General features: G+C 34.9%; 1 protein-coding gene across 1 annotated transcript in view; it reads left to right on the forward strand.

The window, feature by feature from the left end:
• CTTNBP2 (cortactin binding protein 2) overlaps positions 1-20,086 on the forward strand; it is a 77,508-nt gene that overhangs the window by 37,524 nt on the left and 19,898 nt on the right. Inside the window, exons 5-10 of the mRNA XM_041421020.1 lie at positions 3,717-3,920; positions 9,475-9,574; positions 12,143-12,293; positions 13,362-13,616; positions 16,748-16,865; positions 19,146-19,412. Of these exons, the coding sequence (XP_041276954.1) occupies positions 3,717-3,920; positions 9,475-9,574; positions 12,143-12,293; positions 13,362-13,616; positions 16,748-16,865; positions 19,146-19,412 (1,095 nt within the window). The remainder of the gene's footprint in view (positions 1-3,716; positions 3,921-9,474; positions 9,575-12,142; positions 12,294-13,361; positions 13,617-16,747; positions 16,866-19,145; positions 19,413-20,086) is intronic.

Consider the following 20,086-nt stretch of genomic DNA (forward strand, 5'->3'; position numbering starts at 1 on the left):
AAGTATGGAAAATATTTCCTTCAAAATTATATGCTAAGAAAAATAATAGATTTTATAAATATATATGGAAATAGAAAGATAACCCAAAATTTTTAACACTGGTTTTGTTAAGATAATGTGGTCAGTAGTACCTGAAGTCATGCCACTTATTCCCTTTTTCAGCTTCTTTTTTAAGTATGATTTTCTCTGAGGTGACAAAAATCTAACAAACTACAAGTACTGCTGAAACCTCCTTCCCATATCTGCATTTGTATGTCCTCTAGCACAGAATCAGTTAGTTTTATTAATTATCTCGTTGATTTTAATATGCTTTATTTACTTTTTTCAGAAAATGTTTAGAATTTCATTTTTACATTCAGTTAAAGCAGAGCATGGTTAAATCTTATTCATTTTATTGTATAATAAGTAGTGAGCTTCAATCCGAATGTTTTTTATCTTTTTAACAACAGTGACAAAAATTTTTAACATATTAATGGACATTGACAGAATCCTTCATTTTTATACTTTTTTGTTGGTCAGTAAATTCATACTTCTTTCTTCTTACTGTGGAGTCAGAAGAATTGATAATAACCTAATCACTAAAGTATTATATTTATTAATTTTAATGGAGTTTCCTGGTGAGCTCATATTGATTTAGGAACATATCAACAGCCTGATTTTCATTAAGGGAGTGTCTTGGTTCTAGGGAAAGGAACTCTTCAGAGCAAACTTAAAATGGGAGCTCTGTTCCCTGTCGCTTAGGCATTCTGCTGAAGTAATGTGATTGTATCTTCTTTTAGAGATGGCTACTGTACCACGTGTTGCTCTTTCCATCTCTGCTAGGAAAAGACGTGGGCCTTCATTATTAATGTTAAGCAGACTGCACATAGAGCCATTACAATGAACATTTATGGCCTGATTCAAAATCTGTGGCAGTGTTTTCATTAACTTCAGCAGCCTTTGAATCGGTGCCAAAATGCTTCTGCTCTGTTTGGATTTCTGCAGTTCAATGGCTGTAAGACTTCAAAATGGAAACAAATGTAGGCGTTTGGATTACCATATCCCTGGGATTTCTGCTTTCACTTTCTTCTTACTTTTGTGCTTTCTGTGGCACTCTTGAATGAATTTTTTTTTTTTCTCATTTCTATAATGATTGATTTATTCTCTCTTTACAATTGGCTTTGAAGATAAAAGTGTGTGTGGTGGGGGGGGGGGGGGGGGGGGGGAAGGACTGATCTGGGCTCTGAAATTAACCATCTCACATTCTGAAGCTGATGCCAGTAGCTGTTTTTGTCTGTCCCTCTGCCCTTCATCACTGCATGCCCTACAAGCTTTCACAGATGCATCACATTTCCTAACTTTTTGAGTCTGTAATGATGTCCCTTATTTATTGGTATCTTCTAATGTTGATGCATTTTGTTGGATGAATTGAATTTTATTGTACTGCTTCTCATTGATAATAGAATGTAAAGTTATATTTATGGGGAGGTTTTTTTGTGTCTTTATCAGTAGAAAGTTTTCATTTAATGCGAACCTAGTATAATTAATTTCATCACTGAATTGCAAGAACATATTTTTCAAGGAGCTGAAATATAAATTAAGATGGGACATTAAAAAATTCCTTTCATTTTGGCATTTCTCTTAATGATGCCCCAAGAGCAAGCAAACAAATAAGCAAATAAACTACATCAAAAATTGCATTTTTGTTTAAAAGGAAAGGAAACCCAAAATACTATTCATATTACCAAAATTCCAGTGTTACTTGGATAAACAATTTTAGTGATGGTAGTGCCACCTTGGCAATATCCACTATCAGTTAACTACCACAAGAAGACAGTAAAAACTACACAAGTGCTATTTGGAAAACATTGATATATATATAGCAACAGCTGCAGCACAGTTAGTTTCAAAGAATAACAAAAGGCTGGAAAAATAAAACCATTTTCACAATGAAAAGGAATACTACAAGTTTTTCTTTCGACCTTAGGGAGTTTTGTAAGAATTAACTGTTCTCAAATGGTGGAAGTTGAAGATAATGTATTTTTTTGCCACTTAAAGGATAGAGTTAACTTTGTATATTATTGGGTTTTTTTATAAACTTCAGAAACCCTCAAACCCCTCTGACTAAAAGTATTGGAGAAGTAAGTATTACTAAGAGTATTAATAGTTAGAAGGTGGCTTCAAAATTGAAGTTGTAAGAAGATGTATAAAGTTAATTTTACAATTTTTTTTGGCTTAAATTTGGATTTATAAGGTAATTTCATAGCTGCAGCAATGGCTTCTTACAGTGAATATAAAAAAAGTTTAATAAGCTAATAATACTAAAACTAAACTAAATGGGAAAATACTAAACATATGTTTATATGTTTAGATACTTCACTAGTAAACTTAATTTAAATTGACAAATTTAAAATACTCCAATCATTTTTTTGTTGTTTTGAGTTTTTTTAAACTGGAATCAAATTATGTATTCTTCATTGGTATTGCTCAGATGATGAATTCTTGTGTAAGTCTTGATGTTAATTAAAATGTATCGAGATCTTACAAGGTACCCAGGCCATTGTTTCTGTAGAATTCTGTTGGCAATTTCTGTATTTCATTTTCTTTTCCAAAATATGGAGCAGACCATCCCAGCATGGTACTGCTACTGCCACAGTACTACCATCCAGTTCAAGATGTTGGATAGCACTTACCAGCTTGAACGGAACTGAAGCTAATGCCCTGCAGCTCTTCTTCAGTCTCAGGCATTGCAAACTGCATTAAAAGCTGCCTCAACTTGCTTTGTTGAGGCAAAAATTTCAGCCTCATATAGTAGCCTATTTGTGGCTACAGAAGACAAAGTTATTTATTCAAGAGATAAATACAATGTGTATTTTCTCTTGCAGTCTTTGCTCAAGGAAGGATGTATAAAATATTCCATGCCTTATGAAGCAAACTTCATATTCTTAACAAAGTCCCTACTAAAGCTGATAAGTAATAAACAGAACATTTAACCACAACTCCTAAGCTTTCAGAGATTTGGATTGAATATTCTTTGTTAATGGAGTGACTTGAAAGCCTTCATACATTAATTTTGTATAACCTGTTATTCATTCCCACTGGAGCATTTTATAATGTTTAAGTATCACTGAGTAAAAGGAACATTATCTTAATGGAGAGTTCAATAATAAATATATTTTTTCTCTATTATTTGTGTAAATGATTTCTACATGTTTTTTCAAACTTATTGAAAGGCACCTGAAGTCAATAAGGGCTCTCTATGCAATTTATCTTTATAACTACACATGAGTTATATAAATACCAAATATATAAATACTGAAGTTTGCACGAAGGAGGATAAAATTATATATGAAAATAAGTACTTAGTTTTGAAAACTTTTCTATGGATACTTAAAAAAATATTCCTAGCATATTGCAAATAATTTAAAACTTGTCTAAAACGTCTGTTAGCTTTGATAATATAATTTTTTTTTTGGGACATCCAGATGCTACTACCATTCACAAGTTTCACATTGACCTTTTGTAGTGAGGTCCTGTTCATTTGTATTAACAAGTGTCACCCCTTAATACAGGTTTTATTTTCAGAATACCTTCTAAGGTGTAGACAAAGTGCCATCACAAAACTTTTGCTAAACTAACAAATGCAGTCATTTTGAAGATACTTTTTAGCACTAAAAGAACACAGAAAATGCAGGGCTTATTTATGTGTCTCTAACTTCTGTTGCTTTAACTCGCAGGCTGGTCTTCCTCCCTAACCCCTTTGTTAACAAGTGGTGGTCCTGTCCCCCTGGGTGGCAGGCCCACCCTTCTTCACCAAGCTGCTGCCCAGGGAAATGTCACTTTATTATCAATGCTGCTTAATGAAGAAGGACTGGACATTAATTACTCTTGTGAAGATGGCTATTCTGCCTTGTATTCTGCTGCTACGAATGGACATACAGGTAAATAATACTAAGATCCAGTATGGCATCCATGTAAACTAGTGAAAGCTTACTTCATAAGTTTAATATTCAATTAGGTCAAATGCATTCTTCTTAAAAATGTGAAATTGAAAGTGGGATATATAGATTATATGACCAAAATCATACTATAGCATATGTATAAGCAGTGCTTCTTGAAATGAAAAAAAATGGTAGCATTCTGCAGGAACATCCATTCTAGTTCTCCACTCCCTTCATATAAAAAGCTACCAGATATTGTCACTCCATATTCTGTGAAACACTAAAGATCTTCTGTAGCAATAGGAGCTTGAAAGAAAGAACTTTCCTCTACAGGGAGTAAGCAGCAAAGAATAGGTGGTCATCAGGGTTTTGATCTTCTGCAGCAGCAGTGAAAATGCTAGTGTCAGAATAGTGTGTTACTTGGGAAATAAAATGAACTGTCTTTACTTTCGAACTAAATGAAATAGCCTTCATTTGTTACCTAGGCTCTCCTGAGAAAACTAAAAGGTATCTTTTTTCTTTCCCCATGACCCCAGCCTTCCTCTGTATTTAGGAAGTAGCATTTCTGAGCCTTTCAACAGTCAGTCTTCATATTTTATGAATATATTTATGAAATGCAGCATGTTACTAACAGATATGAGTTTCATGGATACAAACTTCTTGCAATAATTTTCAGACTTAACACAAGGCTCTCAAACAGCAGTTTGTTTTAAAAGTCCAGTGCACATTCCTATAGCTTTTTCTACCTACATAAAAACCTCCAGATTCTTGTATTGCAAGTGATATCACTATGCTGTTTCGGACACTAAAGATGAAATCCAGCAATACCAACGGCAAATATTCTATTAATTTTTAGTAAAGTCAAAATTTTATTTCAGAGTAGAAGGTGGAACATAGTCCCATTAAAGGCACTGCTTTCAAGAGTACTTTGTGGTTTTATTTAATGCAATATTTATTAGTGACACAATTACAAACCCCTGATCCCGTGTTCCAGATAGTACATAGGCTATTTCATAATTCTTTTGAAATATTTTAAAAATAAAACTAAAGTTAGGATACAAAGTCTGCAGCTAAGCAGATATTGTACATTTTTCTCACATGTTCAGGGTTAATTTTGCTGCAAGCATAGGGTAGGAGGAGTTTTCATTTTGCTCAAAATGGTGTATTTTGTCTTTGCTTCCTAGGTGCTATGGGTTTTTGGTTTGTTTTGTTGGGAGTTTTTTTGGGAGTTTTTTTGGGGTTTTTTTGTTTTGTTTTGGTTTGGGGTTTTTTTTTTTTTGGGTTTTTTTTTGGTTTTTTTTGTTGTTTTTTTTTTTTGTTTGTTTGTTTGTTTTGGTTTTTTGGGTTTTTTTTTGTAGAAACATCTGGGCCTTTTCACCCGAGTTTCTTTCCTGTTGCCAAACCTTTAAGATAGTGAAAAAGTACTTTTTTTCCCTTGGGTGATTTTTTCCTTTTTTCAACTTATCTGCAGTATTAAGAATCCAAGTTAATTATATTGTGTGGATTTATTATTCTCCCCTCACTGAACGGATGTTTGATCAATTCTTCTAGGCTTACATGCAGTTATCATTGCTAATGATTGTGGGAGACCATAGTTGACCCAATTCTTCTTTATTCATCTTGTATTCTAAAATTGCATCAAAGCAAATGATTTTCAGTTACTGAGCAGCTCCTACTGACAGCAAAGGCAATTTGGGTCCTTGTTTCATTGTCAAAATTTCAAATAAGAAAGACACTTGACAGAATTCTGCAAACACAATAATAAAAACAAACATATGCATATGCACCCTGTAATTGTTTAGTATATTTTATTTTTTGAGATAAAAACTGTATTACAGAAGTTATGGTTTTGCTCTTCTATTTATAGTTGACAGGATGTTAAAACACTTGGTTGTACAAATCATCATGTTTCAGAAACTAAATTCATTGTATGAACTCTGAATAAGAGAATCACACAACAGCAGTGTTGATGTCTCCTTAATAAATTATATGAAAATTGAAAGGTATAGATCTGTAAAATTTTTGGAGAAAGATTTTTGTGCTTATTATATAATAATATATATGTAATACATAATAATATATATATAATCCTTTTTCATTACTTGTAGTTTGTTCTCAAATGAATGGATATATGTAGCAATTCAAAGTGAAGACTTTTAAAAACAAGTTTACTTCAATAATATAGGCTTAAGAATGGATGTATAGGAATAAATCTTTTTAAAAGTCCTTTCTAATACCTCTTCTTAACTAGCCAGGTAGAAAGAAATGATACTGCTGTCATTTTGTCATTTTCAGGATAAAATAATTTATTGTTCAAATTTTTCAATGTGTTGAGTTGTGTTGTCAATGGTAAGTTTCTGTTGTTTTGGTTTTTTTCCTGTAGAATCACACAGTCACTTAGATTGGAAAAGACCCTTAAGATCATTCAGTCTAACCATAAGACTTGACACAAGCCTACACTGGTGGGTGGTCACACCATGATTTAATTTATTGAGAATATTTTTAAAGTGGATTTAGTGACTAAATGGATTTTGAGATTTCTAAGTCAACTAACCAGATTTTCCTATTTCTCCTGGAGAAGATTTCACGAAAAGAAAAGACTAACTTTAGAACTGATAAAAGCAAGCATAATGAGTACTTCCCTTCAGAAAAACCATGTTTTGGAGATGCTGGGAAGAATGGAAACTGAATGATTCCCACACATTTTCAGTGAAGAAATACAGTATTTGAGATGTCTAGTTAACTAGAGTGTGGTAGAGCACATTGTAATCATGGTGGCAAGCAGCTGTTACATGATCTTAGCCCATTCTGTAGAAAAAATTTGAGTTACAGAAGAAAAGAGCACTGAAATATTCTGTCTGATCTGTCCTAACAGCAAAATGTGTAGCTTTCCTGTTTGGAAACAGTTGCCTTTTGAGAGCTGCAGCAGAGGGTTTTTCCAGCACATGAAGTTAATAGCAGATGCTTTGTTTCCAATACATACTGTCCCTAATTCTGTAGGTCTGAGAGAGAGAACTTCACCCTAAAAATACACAATTTCTTTGTATTTGAATGGACGTGAGGAAACTGTTAATTTCATGATTTAACCACTAGATTGGGATAGCTGAACAGACTGTCTTGTCAGTCTGTCCTCGTTTTACCATTAGCAAAGAAGGAACCACTTTGGGTCTATTGTGCACAGAACAGTAACAGTAGTTCTCTTAGCTAATAGATCTGCATAGCTGTATGATGTTGCAAATCGTGACCATTCTCCACCACAAAGAGGTGGAGAAGGACAGAATGAAAGTAAGAGTTCCTGAACCTGAGAGATATGGAGAAAATAGTATCCTTTGGACTCAGCTATTTGCTAATCATATGCATTTACGGTGTAATTGATTCTCTTCTATCCTGAGTATTTGGAGGCTGTGGCACCCTGATTGATAGAAAAAAACTGGAATGATGTGTAGAAAGGAGTGAGGTGCAGAGACATACAGCTACACGGAGTCAGCTTTGTCAAGCCACGGATGTATCTGCATGATGTTTGCCATCACTCTGGACGAACTAACTACCCAGCTGTGGTGGAGAGCAGTAAAATCTCCAGGTGTTTATCTTAATTTCCTTCCATGTTTTGCTTTTGTTATGACCAAAACTTATAACTTAGTGGCACCAATGTCTGTCTAGTGCCTGCCCTTCCATCCAGTACTCCCCACTGCTTATTACTTTTATGGCAGACCAGAGTGAACTGGAGTGAATGAGCCTGGTCTGATCCAAATTACCCTTCTCCAAATCCCAGTAAGAAATCCATCCAGAAGACCCAGGCATCTTGGAGATAATTGCTCTTTTACTTTATATGCCACCAGAACAGGCCATGTGGAGCTTACTGGCTCACATGTTCTGCCTTATGCAAGTAGCTGTATTTCCTCATGGTCACACTTATCCCTGAGAAGAAAAAGATGTTTTCAGAAGCAGTATTTTCACAGAGATAAACTTCATCAGAAACAGCATTTATACAGACATAACCTACCACCTGAATGATCTGCCAATCAATAAGTGTGAATTAACCATGCCTTTCTAGACAGGTAGTCTTGTTCTGTGTGTTCATGGCTTTTGCATGGCTAACATATGCTTTATGAATAAACAGCAGAGTATTCCAGCCAAATACTTGAAACTTCTAGATGAAAATCTTTTCAACATCCCTCATAAACTTTAGAAGTATCTTAGGATGTCAAGAAGGAATCTGTATTTTCAAGTTAATAATTTAATATAGGACCGGGTTGACAATGGAAGGAAGAAAAAAAAAGATCATTCTTAGCAGAGTATTTTTGTGTTAAAAAGTGAATGAAGATACAATTTTATTTTAAGTGGTGCTGTCTTACAATTGGAAGGACTTGGTAAGTTAGTTAACAGAGAGCTTCTTTATGACTTAAAAAAATTTACAGGTCAAGTCCTGGTAACTTACCAACTTTATAACCAACTTTACAATGAAAAAAATTTCACATCAGATTACTTCAAAATTAAAGAATCCTAATTCACAAAATAACAATTGAGTGTTTTAAAATCTTGTTTCCTATTTTTAAATTCTTTATTCAATCAACTCCACAACATCTGTCATTAGTATTTGAAAAAATTGTAACAGGACTAAATATGTTGAAGAATGGTGTAGACTAGTCAGATTTATAAGTAGTTCTTAATATATTTTTCTGATATCCAAGTCTTTCTTAATATGTGTTTGGTTCTGATATCTATCACTAACAAAACTTGGCTTCAGGATTTTACTGAATGCCAGAAGAGCATGCACTAAGCTTGCTCAGAAATCAGATCAGGAGTTTGTAATTGGTGTTGTAGCTGAGCTTATTTTCCAAGTAGTAGTTTCAATTACAAAAGACTTGTTTTATTTTGGTCTGAAGCCAATTTCAAGAATGAGAAGCAGATCAACTGTTTTCTTCAAATTTAATTGCATCAAATGATATTCCAATTTGTGGATGAAAAGCAGTCTAATTACTATGTAATTAATTATCTTAAATTAGCTGTAGGGATGATGGAATCAGGCTAGTACTATTTTTAGCATGTGGTTTTGGAAATATATGAATGGGAATGGTTTTGGGAGTTTTGAGTATTTCAGCTTATTTTGTCATTGCAATCACAAGTCAGTGCCCTAAAATAGGACTGGCCAGTGTGTTGCTTGAGGTCTGTGTGGCTTGTGAACATCTCCCCTGTGGCTGTCATATTTGTCACAACTGCCAGTAGGCAGTGATGCCTTTAGGGACTCCTGGATAAGTCACATTCCCCACTTGGTAGGTAAAATAGCTAATACTGTGGGAGTTGCCTGCAGTGGGCATGTATTTGAATGCCAGCAGAACCCAACCCAAGCCCTTTTTGCAGAATAGTGATGCCCCTGGGAGGCAATTCTCATCTCTCTCCTGCAAACTTCTTCTTGAGCTTTTATTTCAGTCCCCTCAGGTGTGATGTGTAGTCAAAAAGACTGGCTGATTGTTGCCCCTTGAGCAGACTTTAGCCACTGGCAATTTTAATGCTTATCTTGTTGACTCATTCCATGGTTCTGCTCCATTTATAGATTGTGTGAGATTGCTGCTGGCTGCAGAAGCACAAGTTGATGCTGCTGATAAAAATGGCTTTACACCCTTGTGTTCAGCAGTTGCTCAGGGACATGTCAAGTAAGTGAAGCCTTTAAGATTTTGCATGTCAGTTGTTACTCAATTTTGTATTATCTTTACACTGTGTATGTTTTCATTACATTATAGTTCCATTCTTATGTATAAATAGACTTAACTATAATTTATTGAAAGCATCTACTTAAATTCATATTCTTATGCCATTCTGATTTTAATATTTTCTATTTGTTTTCTTTCCAATTTCAGCTCTTAAGGTTGCTGAACATGTATTCTTAGCAATTACAATGTGGTATGCTGGTCTACATGAGCAATCATACCACTGAATTTCTTAATTTTCTTTGAGTTATCAGCCATAGTATAGGTTTAACAGAGAAAGGAAGAAGGAAATTAGTTTTCCACTGATTATTTTTAGCCATAGAAAACTATGAATATCCTATTCAGAGGCAAATGACCATCTGAGTTTTCTCCTGAGTGATATATATAATCAAATACCTTACACAACAAAACAAGGGTTTTTTAAGGTTTAATTTTTTTTGTGTTCATATTCTCTCACTAAAATAAATATCTTCATACTTCATTTAAATAGGAAGTTGTTTATTTCCTTGACTTACCCTCACAACACTTTGCTATGTATCATCTGCTGTGTTGTGGTAATGCAGACTTTATATTCTTTTTGCCTTAGACTTACTTATGTAATATGTTATCCCTAAACATATTTTTTGCTTTTACTTTTTTAGATACTGAACATGAACTGAATGGCAAAATTGAGCATGGAATGATAGGGCTAGCCCAAAATGTCAGAAAAACTACAAATGGTTCAGGCTTTTTGATTTGTTGCCTTTTCAAAGTTCAAGCACAGAAAAAAAAATCTGTAGTAGGTAGAATTTGGGGCAACAGTATTGTCTGTCTCCTAATGTGGGGTTAATGACAGCACTAAACTGCTCTCAGTTGCACAGTAGGTGTCTGTCATAGAGTTGATAACTAGTCCCCTGTGACATCTTCATTAACCTTGTTGCTGAGCCAAGGCAATATTGTTGTTCTAACCCTAGTTATGTAGTCAGAAAAAAAAATACTATTTTTTAAAGATGGTCCAGGAGATAATTTTATGAGAAGAAACTTCCAGAATCATTTCCCATGTGGTCTAGGCCACGATGACCCTGAACTTGAGGTGGAAAGTCGATGTAGCTTTTCAAGATTCACAAAATACAATGTAAAGTATCAAACCAGATATTTCTAACCTAGCAGACTTAAAACAATATTGAATTGCTCTATGGAAGTGTCTTGTTGTGAACCTTTCTTAAGATGACTTTGTGACTGTATGGTTAGGATGTAGGATATATTGTATGGCTAACGTTTGTTAAGGCAGAACTTTTTTTTTCTTTCTTTTTTTTTTTTTTTTTTTTTTGGTTCAGTTGAGCATTTCTGGAAAGCACAGATAAGTAATTCATATCAATGCCATATGTTTTACTCTTCTCTAAAATTGTGCATTTTACCTTGGACTTAAGTGATTTTCTGACTGGACAAAAACGTATCAAAAACAATTTTCTTACATGCTTGTGATTTTTTAGTATATAGTTACTTATATTCTTATATTCTAAGATTCTTATTTTATAAGAATCTGATATATTTTATATATAGTTACTAATATTCTTATATTCTAAGGTATATATATACCTTACACTGGTTTAAATATTTTGTCACAGTATATTTTGTTACAGTATGGTCTCTTAATCAATTATTATTTGGCATTGCACTAACTGCTTTGAGGCTTTATTGTTGATATGCTTTCTGTTTTAATGGACTCATAAATATCAAGCTGGAGAGCTGGGAACTTATCTTTGTTAACAGTGCTTGTTTGAACTGCAGAGTGAATTGACTGGCATTAGGATTTTTGCAGGGTCTTAAGAGTTGTTGAATATCTAGGTTGGGGATGGGAAAGGTAGCCAGCTCTGGCACAAGAACTGGGGAAAAAAATGGACCTGCAGCTACAGGGTTGCGAGGAAGTACAGGAGGTTGGATCTGAATGCCAGCCCCAAGTGAATTGCTCTTCAGCACTCCATCTAATCGTCCATCCTCCACAGCCCAGTAGCTGCTAGCAATGCACCCAAGCCATCCCTTAGATTGGCCTCCATTCTGGTACCTACTGAATGGTAGGTACTGCCATAGCCCTTTTGCTGCCTCCACCAGGTTACTTCCCTAGATGAGTGTCTATTTTGTTGGTAAAGCTAATTATTTCATTTTTCCCCTTTTCAATTCTGTTTTAAATATCAGTAGTCGGAAATGTTTCTCTTTTTTTGCTCAGCTGAATGTTTTTCTTAAGCAGCTATCATCAAGTTTTTATCAGTCTTGTGAAATTGAGTGGTTTATATTCACAATTTTTAAATGCAGCTACAGTAGTTTAAGATTTACATGTTTGAAGTTGCCTGTCTTTATACCAATGTACAAAATTTATACTTATATATAATTTATACTTGTGTATATGGGTTGATCACAGCTAGATCCGTATCTGTAAAATCAATACTTTATTTAAAATATTTAAATGTCTTAAGTTATAAAGAGGCATTGCATGTCTAACATAAGACAATTTTATTGCTTTATTGTTTGCTGTAGATGTGCAGAATTATTAATTATGTATCAGGCTGACATTAACCATGCTGCTGAAAGAGGACAGACGCCTTTGTACCTGGCCTGTAAAAATGGAAATAACGATTGTATTAAACTATTGTTGGAAGGTGGAGCAGATCGAACAATAAAAACCAGTGTAAGTTAAAATAGTTTGTAAAGTTACAGTACCTTGTATAGTACTGAATATTGACATTAAAATATTTATTTAAACTTTTCTTTAAAGCTGAAATAAACCATATAATTTGAAATTAGTATTTTGTTACTTTCATAATACTTTCTGGGGTTTTTTTAACTGTATCTTGTCTAAAATCTCCTAAATTATGTGACTTGCATACCATTTTACATATTTCAGATTCCATTGGCAATTTGCTACAACTTTTCTCCAGCATTGGATTTGTAAAATGCTTCCACTTTTTATGTTAGGGTGCTTTATTTTTGTTCTTGAAGGGACAACACCCCAAAACTTCCTTGCCAGTATTGTAGAGTCTCTTATATCACAAATGGCAGAATACGGCCGAAAAAAAGTCATATCTGGAGGAGAAGGGAAGGAGGACTGTCTCAAAATTAGTGTATACATAATTGCCTTTTTCAGGTGCTTTCTAAAGTTTTTTTATAACTATGATGTCTGTAGATTCTTATGACAATAAATGTGTGTTATAGACTGTTCCAAAATACAGCACAAAGAGTAGTAGCTTCACAGAACATTCTACTCCTCCTGTCATTATTACACTAAATCTTTTATCATTAATTTATTTTGCAACTGGAAAAGTAAATATATTTAACTTGGAATGAGAGAAAGTTGTGATGTCAAAACTGTGAAACTGGCTAATAAATGGATTAATGCAACATGAAACAATATTGATAGTTGGAATCATTTTTGTTTGATGCAAGGAAGGAAGCAGTTTACTAACAGCATGTAAGCCCTGTATCACTTAGACTCTTCTAAAAATTTTGAAGATTTTATCTGTTGGACTATCCATGGAGAAAGCTGTAACATTTTTTCTTCTACATTTTCTTCCCTTTCTTCCACCCAAAACACCTGCAAGCAACTCTGTTTTCCCAAAGGATTATTATGTCACTCTTGCTTGTCTTCTTAATTTCCAGACAGAGCTTTCCATTCAGATTCTTTGCTGATATAGAGTCTGCAAACAATTTTCTATGTGTTTGGTGGCAGTGTGCTTCTTTATTGTGGTTTCTTTTTTAGGATGGCTGGTCACCAATTCACGCAGCAGTGGATTCTGGTAATGTTGAAAGTCTCAAGCTCCTTATGTACTGTGGAGAGCCGAACAATGGGAACTGTTTGCTGGATGCAGAGCCTACTTTAGACTACTCTGATTTGGAGAAGAGAGAAGATGACTATAGCAGTAGAGTAAAGCCTGTTGTTTCTGCAGATCTCATCAACCATGCTGACAAAGAGGGTTGGACTGCTGCCCATATAGCAGCATCAAAAGGCTTTAAGGTTAGTCCATGGAACAAGTTACAGAAACCTGATAGAATTTAGGCAAAATAAATCCTTTTCTTTTATCTTTGAAGAATTACAACTTTATATATAGTTGGCCTATATGTAGTATATAGGCCAACTTGATTTAACAGAGACAGAGATAGACCTCCAGTGGACAATTTGTCCCAGAATCCAGGTGTCAAATGGAGTGAATTATCATATTTAAATGTCTACCTCTTATGGGACATTAGTAAAAAGAGGAAACATCATTACTTGAGATTTTCAAAGTTAAGGTGAAATGAATCCCCCACCCTGAATGCCAATTCCTTGGATATCATGTGCTTATAGATATTAGATGGAGATAATTTCACTAGGAAAAATTTTTCCTCTGTGAAGGAGGGGAGAAGAAGAAATTTGAGAACTAGATTTCTGCAGACATGCATTGTTTAATTTGTTAATTTGGGCAGCATTTTTAGCAGGCAATGAAATATTTTTATGAGGTTGGGATAACTGATGACATGCAGGATGACCTGACAGGCCCTACTGATGACAGACAGGAGGATTTCTGGAAATTTAATATCACTTCTTGACATCAGAAGCTATACACTTGTAACACTGACCATTTAAAGGACTTCTTTTTATATGGTAGCTGTCAGTCAGATCTCACTGTAAAATTTGTACCCAGTAAGAAAATAGAAGGTGCTAAACACAGAAGAGTGAATTTTAAGAAAATACAGTCCAAGACTTCAAAAATCAGCTTGTGTTTACATGCCTAGTTCAATACCTTCATTATGTTTGCTTTTTTCCCTGATAAATTTACATTCAAAATAGATGTGCTCAAAATAGACAAGGATTTAAGATTCAGTTAAGGTTAGGAGTTTTTTTAGGGACAGCCACTGCTTACTCAACATTTTTCATTACAGAGTCAGTGTTCCATTACCAATGTCTGTTAGGCAGATGCAGATTCTCATTCCAGTTTCCACTCTTACAAATTTAGATGGAGTTTAAGATACTTGCTGTAGTCTGCAAATACCTAAATAATGTGCACTATCTTGGCTCTTTCTGCAATAATATAATCCTCAGGAACTTAGAATCTAGGTTTCATTTTCTGTCTAAAACTGCTTTGACTAGTGAACTCTCTGAAAGGTCTGACACTGGAAGTCTTCGTGTTCTTTCATTAATAACTCCTGGGTTTGAGTTTCTAAGCGCATTCCAAGTCAACGGTTTAATAGGATCTCCATTTGGGGTTGAGGGGAGTCTCTTAGGTGAGGAAGGTGATATACAGCTGGCAATCTGATTCCTGGTTTTGATGTTGCAGACTATAAAATTGTATTTGATTTGATGCATTTATCAATTTGAGATATGTTTGGGATATTTAAAAGCTAAAAAAGTTTAATAGCAATCTCTAAGTGCTGTTAACACTTTGACTTCATTCTCTAATCCTTTAAGCACACTGCATGTCATTTATTCCAGTGCATGATAGCTGCATATAAGCAGTGCTGACACTTGCATCCTCTTGTTTCAAGATAGGTAGGGGCCATTCTTTATAGATTAATTCTGCTAGGACTTAGCAGTTATCTTAGCTGTTATTTCATAGGCAGCAGAGACAACAAAAATCCTCATTTACTAAGGAAATAGCTTGACTTCTTTGTTCTGTCCCACTTCTTCCTGCTTTAATTCCCATTTTCAGCCTCACAGTTCAGTCCTAAGCCTTCTGCTGTTCTGCTATTCATTGCTTCTATTTGAGAGATAGTGTTAACAAACTAACCTGTGAAGAAAATATGTGTTTTTTTCTGCTTCATAGCCTTCTGGCAAACTTAGTGAGATAAACATATTTTTGAAGTACTTATAGGTGCTATAACTACAGCCTGGTAAAACTTCACCTCACAGGCAGATAGACCTTGAGTGACTGCTGTATTTATGAAAGGTCTGAGGATGTCAGATACGCTGACAAAAGTTTCTGTAGAACAGCTACAAAATAGGTAACACTATGTCAACCTGCAACTAGCCACTATTCCGCATCAAAATACTCAGTAGCTGTTTCTCTGTGTTTTTAAGGTTTGGTTTCTCTACTATGGTTAACCCCAAACATTATCAATACAGTATTAAGTAGCATAATTTCCATTGGTTTCTCTTTTTTTGCTATGTGGATGTGTCGTTAAAAGCATATCTGAGGTAGAAAAGCTTTCCTGGAGGCCGCGTGTATTATTGCAGAATGATGGTCATTAGAAACAAGGACTTGCTCCTTTTTCTGATTGTTGATCAACCAATTTGAATGTAGTTTTATGAGAACTTTTTTATCCCACATATATTTGGGAGGATCTATATAGTGAATATTTTTTCATGTTACAGTATGATTCTATCAATCTAACCATACTGTAGCACACTTAGCAAATTTAAATACTAGTAGCTTGTTCCTAATTTCAATGATTTTTCCTTTTGTTGAGCATATGACATTTTTAGAGGGCATCATGTTGTCATCCACAAGATGTTTGTGCTCTGACTTAATAAAAATGCATTTTTATATCACTACATTCCTACAATGCTTGCAAAATTTCAGGTTTCTGCTTGCAGAAATTCTGCCAAAGAAGAGGCTTGCAAGATGATTTTAAAATTATTCCTTTTTTTCACCTGTCCCACTCTGGTGTCAGTCACAATGGAAACTCCTGCTTGGTGAATTACAAAGTGAAAACTGATTTTATGGATTGTTACCTAAATAGATTCATTTATTAGTCTGTATTAAGATTTAGAATTGCTTATTTAGTGTTGCTTGAACATTGAGTCCAAGATGTTCAAACCAGAATAATAGGTGTGTTTCTGTCTCCTTATCAATACCTAAACTAGTGGCCAGATGTAAGAATTTCTTAATTCAGCTAATCAGCACTTGATGCTTAGAGACTGTAGAACCCTGGCTCTATGTGTTCTGCTTTTTTATAGTCATTATTTGAGACTTTAAAGTCTGCTATAAAATATTTTTACACCTGGCTTTCAACTCTGTGAGAAACATCATTTTATCTATAGAAACTCTGTAGCTGATTGTCTTTGGAAATGCATGTGTAAGAATTTTAATTAGGAATCTAACTGCATATTGGTAGAATGCTTTAGTGCAGCAAATGGACAAGTAAATAATACAGTTCCTACCTTTGCAGAACTGTCTAGAAATCCTTTGTAGCCATGGTGGACTAGAGGCTGAGAGAAAAGATAAGTGTAATCGAACATTGCATGATGTTGCTACTGATGATTGCAAACATCTCCTAGAAAACTTAAGTAAGTAAATGCTATCAGCACTACATAAAAATGTTTTTAGTAAAGAACTTGTGGGGCAAAAATGAGAATATGAAAAGGGTAGTTGTCACTTTTTTGGCACCACAATATTAAGTTACTTTGATCTATCAAGTTTCTATTCTCCAAATTTTGCTAAAGCATATGATAAAATTGTGTTGGAGGTTATTAAGTTCCTCATGTCTTTTTTCTAAACCATTCAAAAAGATGGTACAAACTGCACATTTGCAAATGCCCATACTCTTTTAAATTTCTGAATTTAATATTAGCAATTACTTTTTCAAAAGCTATTGCTCTCCTCTTAGCTTTTCTTCAAATTCTTGCAGAAATAGTCACTTAGTGGTGAGTAGCTGTCAAATTCCCTCCGGCTAAGATATCATCTAGTCATATCTGAATCTCTTTTTAGAGCATATTTTGTCACTTACTGGTGAGGGGATTATTGTTTGATTCTTCAACTATGTCTTAGAGACAACATCAAAGAACTTCTTTTTTCCAGCATCAGTAACTTCTGTGAGAAGATTGCTCTTCTGTTGAAACCTGTTGTCTTCTTCCTTGTCTGTAAGTTTTCTCAAAATTCAGTAGAGCAGGCTCATCTGTGTATTTCTTGAGACAAAACTTAATTCATCCTCTCACTAGTTTTGTGGTTTTTATATCACTATATCAATCTAGATATATCTGTATCTATATATACAGAGAAAAATACCTATATTTCTCTGCATGGTTAGAATTATGGCATTTGTAGATCTGTATGCTCTCCATTTTTTCACTCCTTTTTTGTGTTTGTCTTGTGGGATATAGGGATGTGGGTAGTTAAGTTCACTGGTTATCAACAAATTGAGGAATTTTTCTGTCTGCTGCTTCTGATTTTCCTCTTCAGCTGTTTTAAATCCCAGTTCTTACCATTTTACTGCAGGTTCAGAAGGGAATACAACTCACTTTCTAATAGACACTCCTCCATAGTCATCTTTATCAGACTGAAACAAATTTCTGATGGCTGAATCTGCAGCCTGTTAAATTAATGCTTGTATTATTTCCATCAGTCTTAGCACCCTTTGTCTCTGGTCATGCTTGTAATGAATCCAACAGCTTTTATCCGGTCAGAACCTTTGGCCTCCCCTTCTCTTCTTCTTTACACCTTAAGCCAAGACTACATTTTTGGATAAGGTGTCTGTGTACCATCCTCTACCTTCCTCACACTCCAGTAAGATTTCTGCTGTAGGGACAGGAGGATCTGTGCTCCGACAGATCTGAAACACTGGGGCCAGGATTGCCAGCTATGCCTTAGAGCTCACATGCATTTAGTTTAGGCATATTCTGTGCCTCTGTCCTAGGGGCCTGTTTCCTTGTGGAGAGCCCTCTGTACTCCTTACAGTCTGCTCATTTCCCTGAGGTCCAGCCATCAGAAGGGCAAGCCTTTGATGCATTCTCACAATTCCACATCTGAAGGATGCCTCTGAGTAGTCTTTTCCCATTGGTAGGCTAGTGGGTTTAAATCAGAACTTTTCTGACATCAGGAAAATTTCATTGGTTTGTGTCAGCTGAAGATCTGGCTTCTGGACACAAAAGGGAAACAAAGATCATGTTGCAAGACATCATAATCATCTGATATGGGTTGTTTTGTATGGTGTACTTTCTAAAATTTAATTTTAATAATTTCTGAAACATATTGTTCATCATGAAAATTAGAAGATAGGGTTTTTTTATTTCATTTTTAGTCATCTAAATGATCTCCAGAGACTGCTGCTTCTGTTGAGTTGTATTCCAAAGAGCAAGATGTAAAATACTTCATAGTTTCTAGAATGTGAATATAAATTTCCTTTTTTAACATTTTGTCAATTTACTCTGTAGCAAATAAAATATACCCTTTCAAGTGCATTTTCTGTCTTAGCTCTTAGCTTTTTATTTAAAGATGTTTAGCTCAGCTGTGTTTTCCATTTGTGCACTAGTGCCAGAAAATTATTTCCTACCTAACATAAACACAATAAACTGAAAAATTAAGACATTGCCTACCATCTGTCTTAATTTATAAGTAATTATTCTATAAAGAGGAAATATAAGATTAAGTAAATTTTGTCTTGTTTCCTATTATTTAAGCATAATAATACTGAACTGTTTTTTGTAAAAAATTACAGATGCCTTGGTATTTTCATCACTGCTCTGATTTTGTAGCTTTCCTTGGTAATACTGGATGTTATTGGTTGATAATAATGGGATTATTTTGAGTTTTACAGTTTTTCTCATAGTTGGTGTTTTGTTTTTCAACAGATGCTCTTAATGTACCTGTAAGGATTTCAGTCAGTGGCGTTGAACCAGTCCATTGTGGTACAGAGGAATTTGATACAATATGTGCTTTAAATATCCGCAAGCAGACGTCATGGGATGATTTTTCAAAAGCAGTGAGTCAGGCGGTGACAAATCATTTCCAAGCAATCGCTTCTGATGGATGGAGGAGCCTAGAAGATCTGTCATTTAATAGTGCTGCAGAATCCAACATTGGCCTCAGTGCAAGCAGTATATTTTCTGTCAAACTAGGTATCAACATTGGTGTTAATGATAAAAGCAAAACTTTCGGGGAGTTCTCAACTTTGTGAAATCTTCTATGTAAGATAAAAATGTCTTTGAATCACCGCATCTTTTAAAGCACAGACTAAGAAAGACTAATACTAGAAATTAAACTTTGAACAGTGCTGTCATGAAAGCATTCCTTACTTTTAGCTGTGTGTATGAAACAATTAATTATGCACTTTAATATAATCTTGGAGCTTATGAGGCCCTATGTTAATTAATCTTTTAGTACTTCTGGTATTCCAGAGGAGAAATCTGTATGTCAGGTGAAACTAAGTTCTCACCCTGAGTGCTGTGTGCGGTTTTGGATGCCACAATATAAGAAAAGCAATTAGGGAGTGTCCAAAGGAGACATGAGGATGGTGAAAGGCCTTGAGGGGAAGCCGTGTGAGGAGTGGCTGAGGTCACTTGGTCTGTTCAGCCTGGAGGAGACTGAGGGGAGAGCTCACTGCAGTCACAGCTTCCTCATGAGGAGAAGAGGAGGGGCAGGCACTGATCTTTTCCTGTGGTGACCAGTGACAGGACTTGAGGGAATGGCCTGAAGTTCTGTCAGGGAAGGTTTAGGTTGGATATTAGAAAAAGGTTCTTGACCAGAGGGTATTTGGACAGTGGAACAGGATCCCCAGGGAAGTGGTCACAGC

Source organism: Onychostruthus taczanowskii, unplaced genomic scaffold (assembly GCF_017590055.1).
Source record: "Onychostruthus taczanowskii isolate IOZ18803 unplaced genomic scaffold, ASM1759005v1 scaffold68, whole genome shotgun sequence".
Classification (NCBI taxonomy): Eukaryota; Metazoa; Chordata; class Aves; order Passeriformes; family Passeridae; genus Onychostruthus; species Onychostruthus taczanowskii.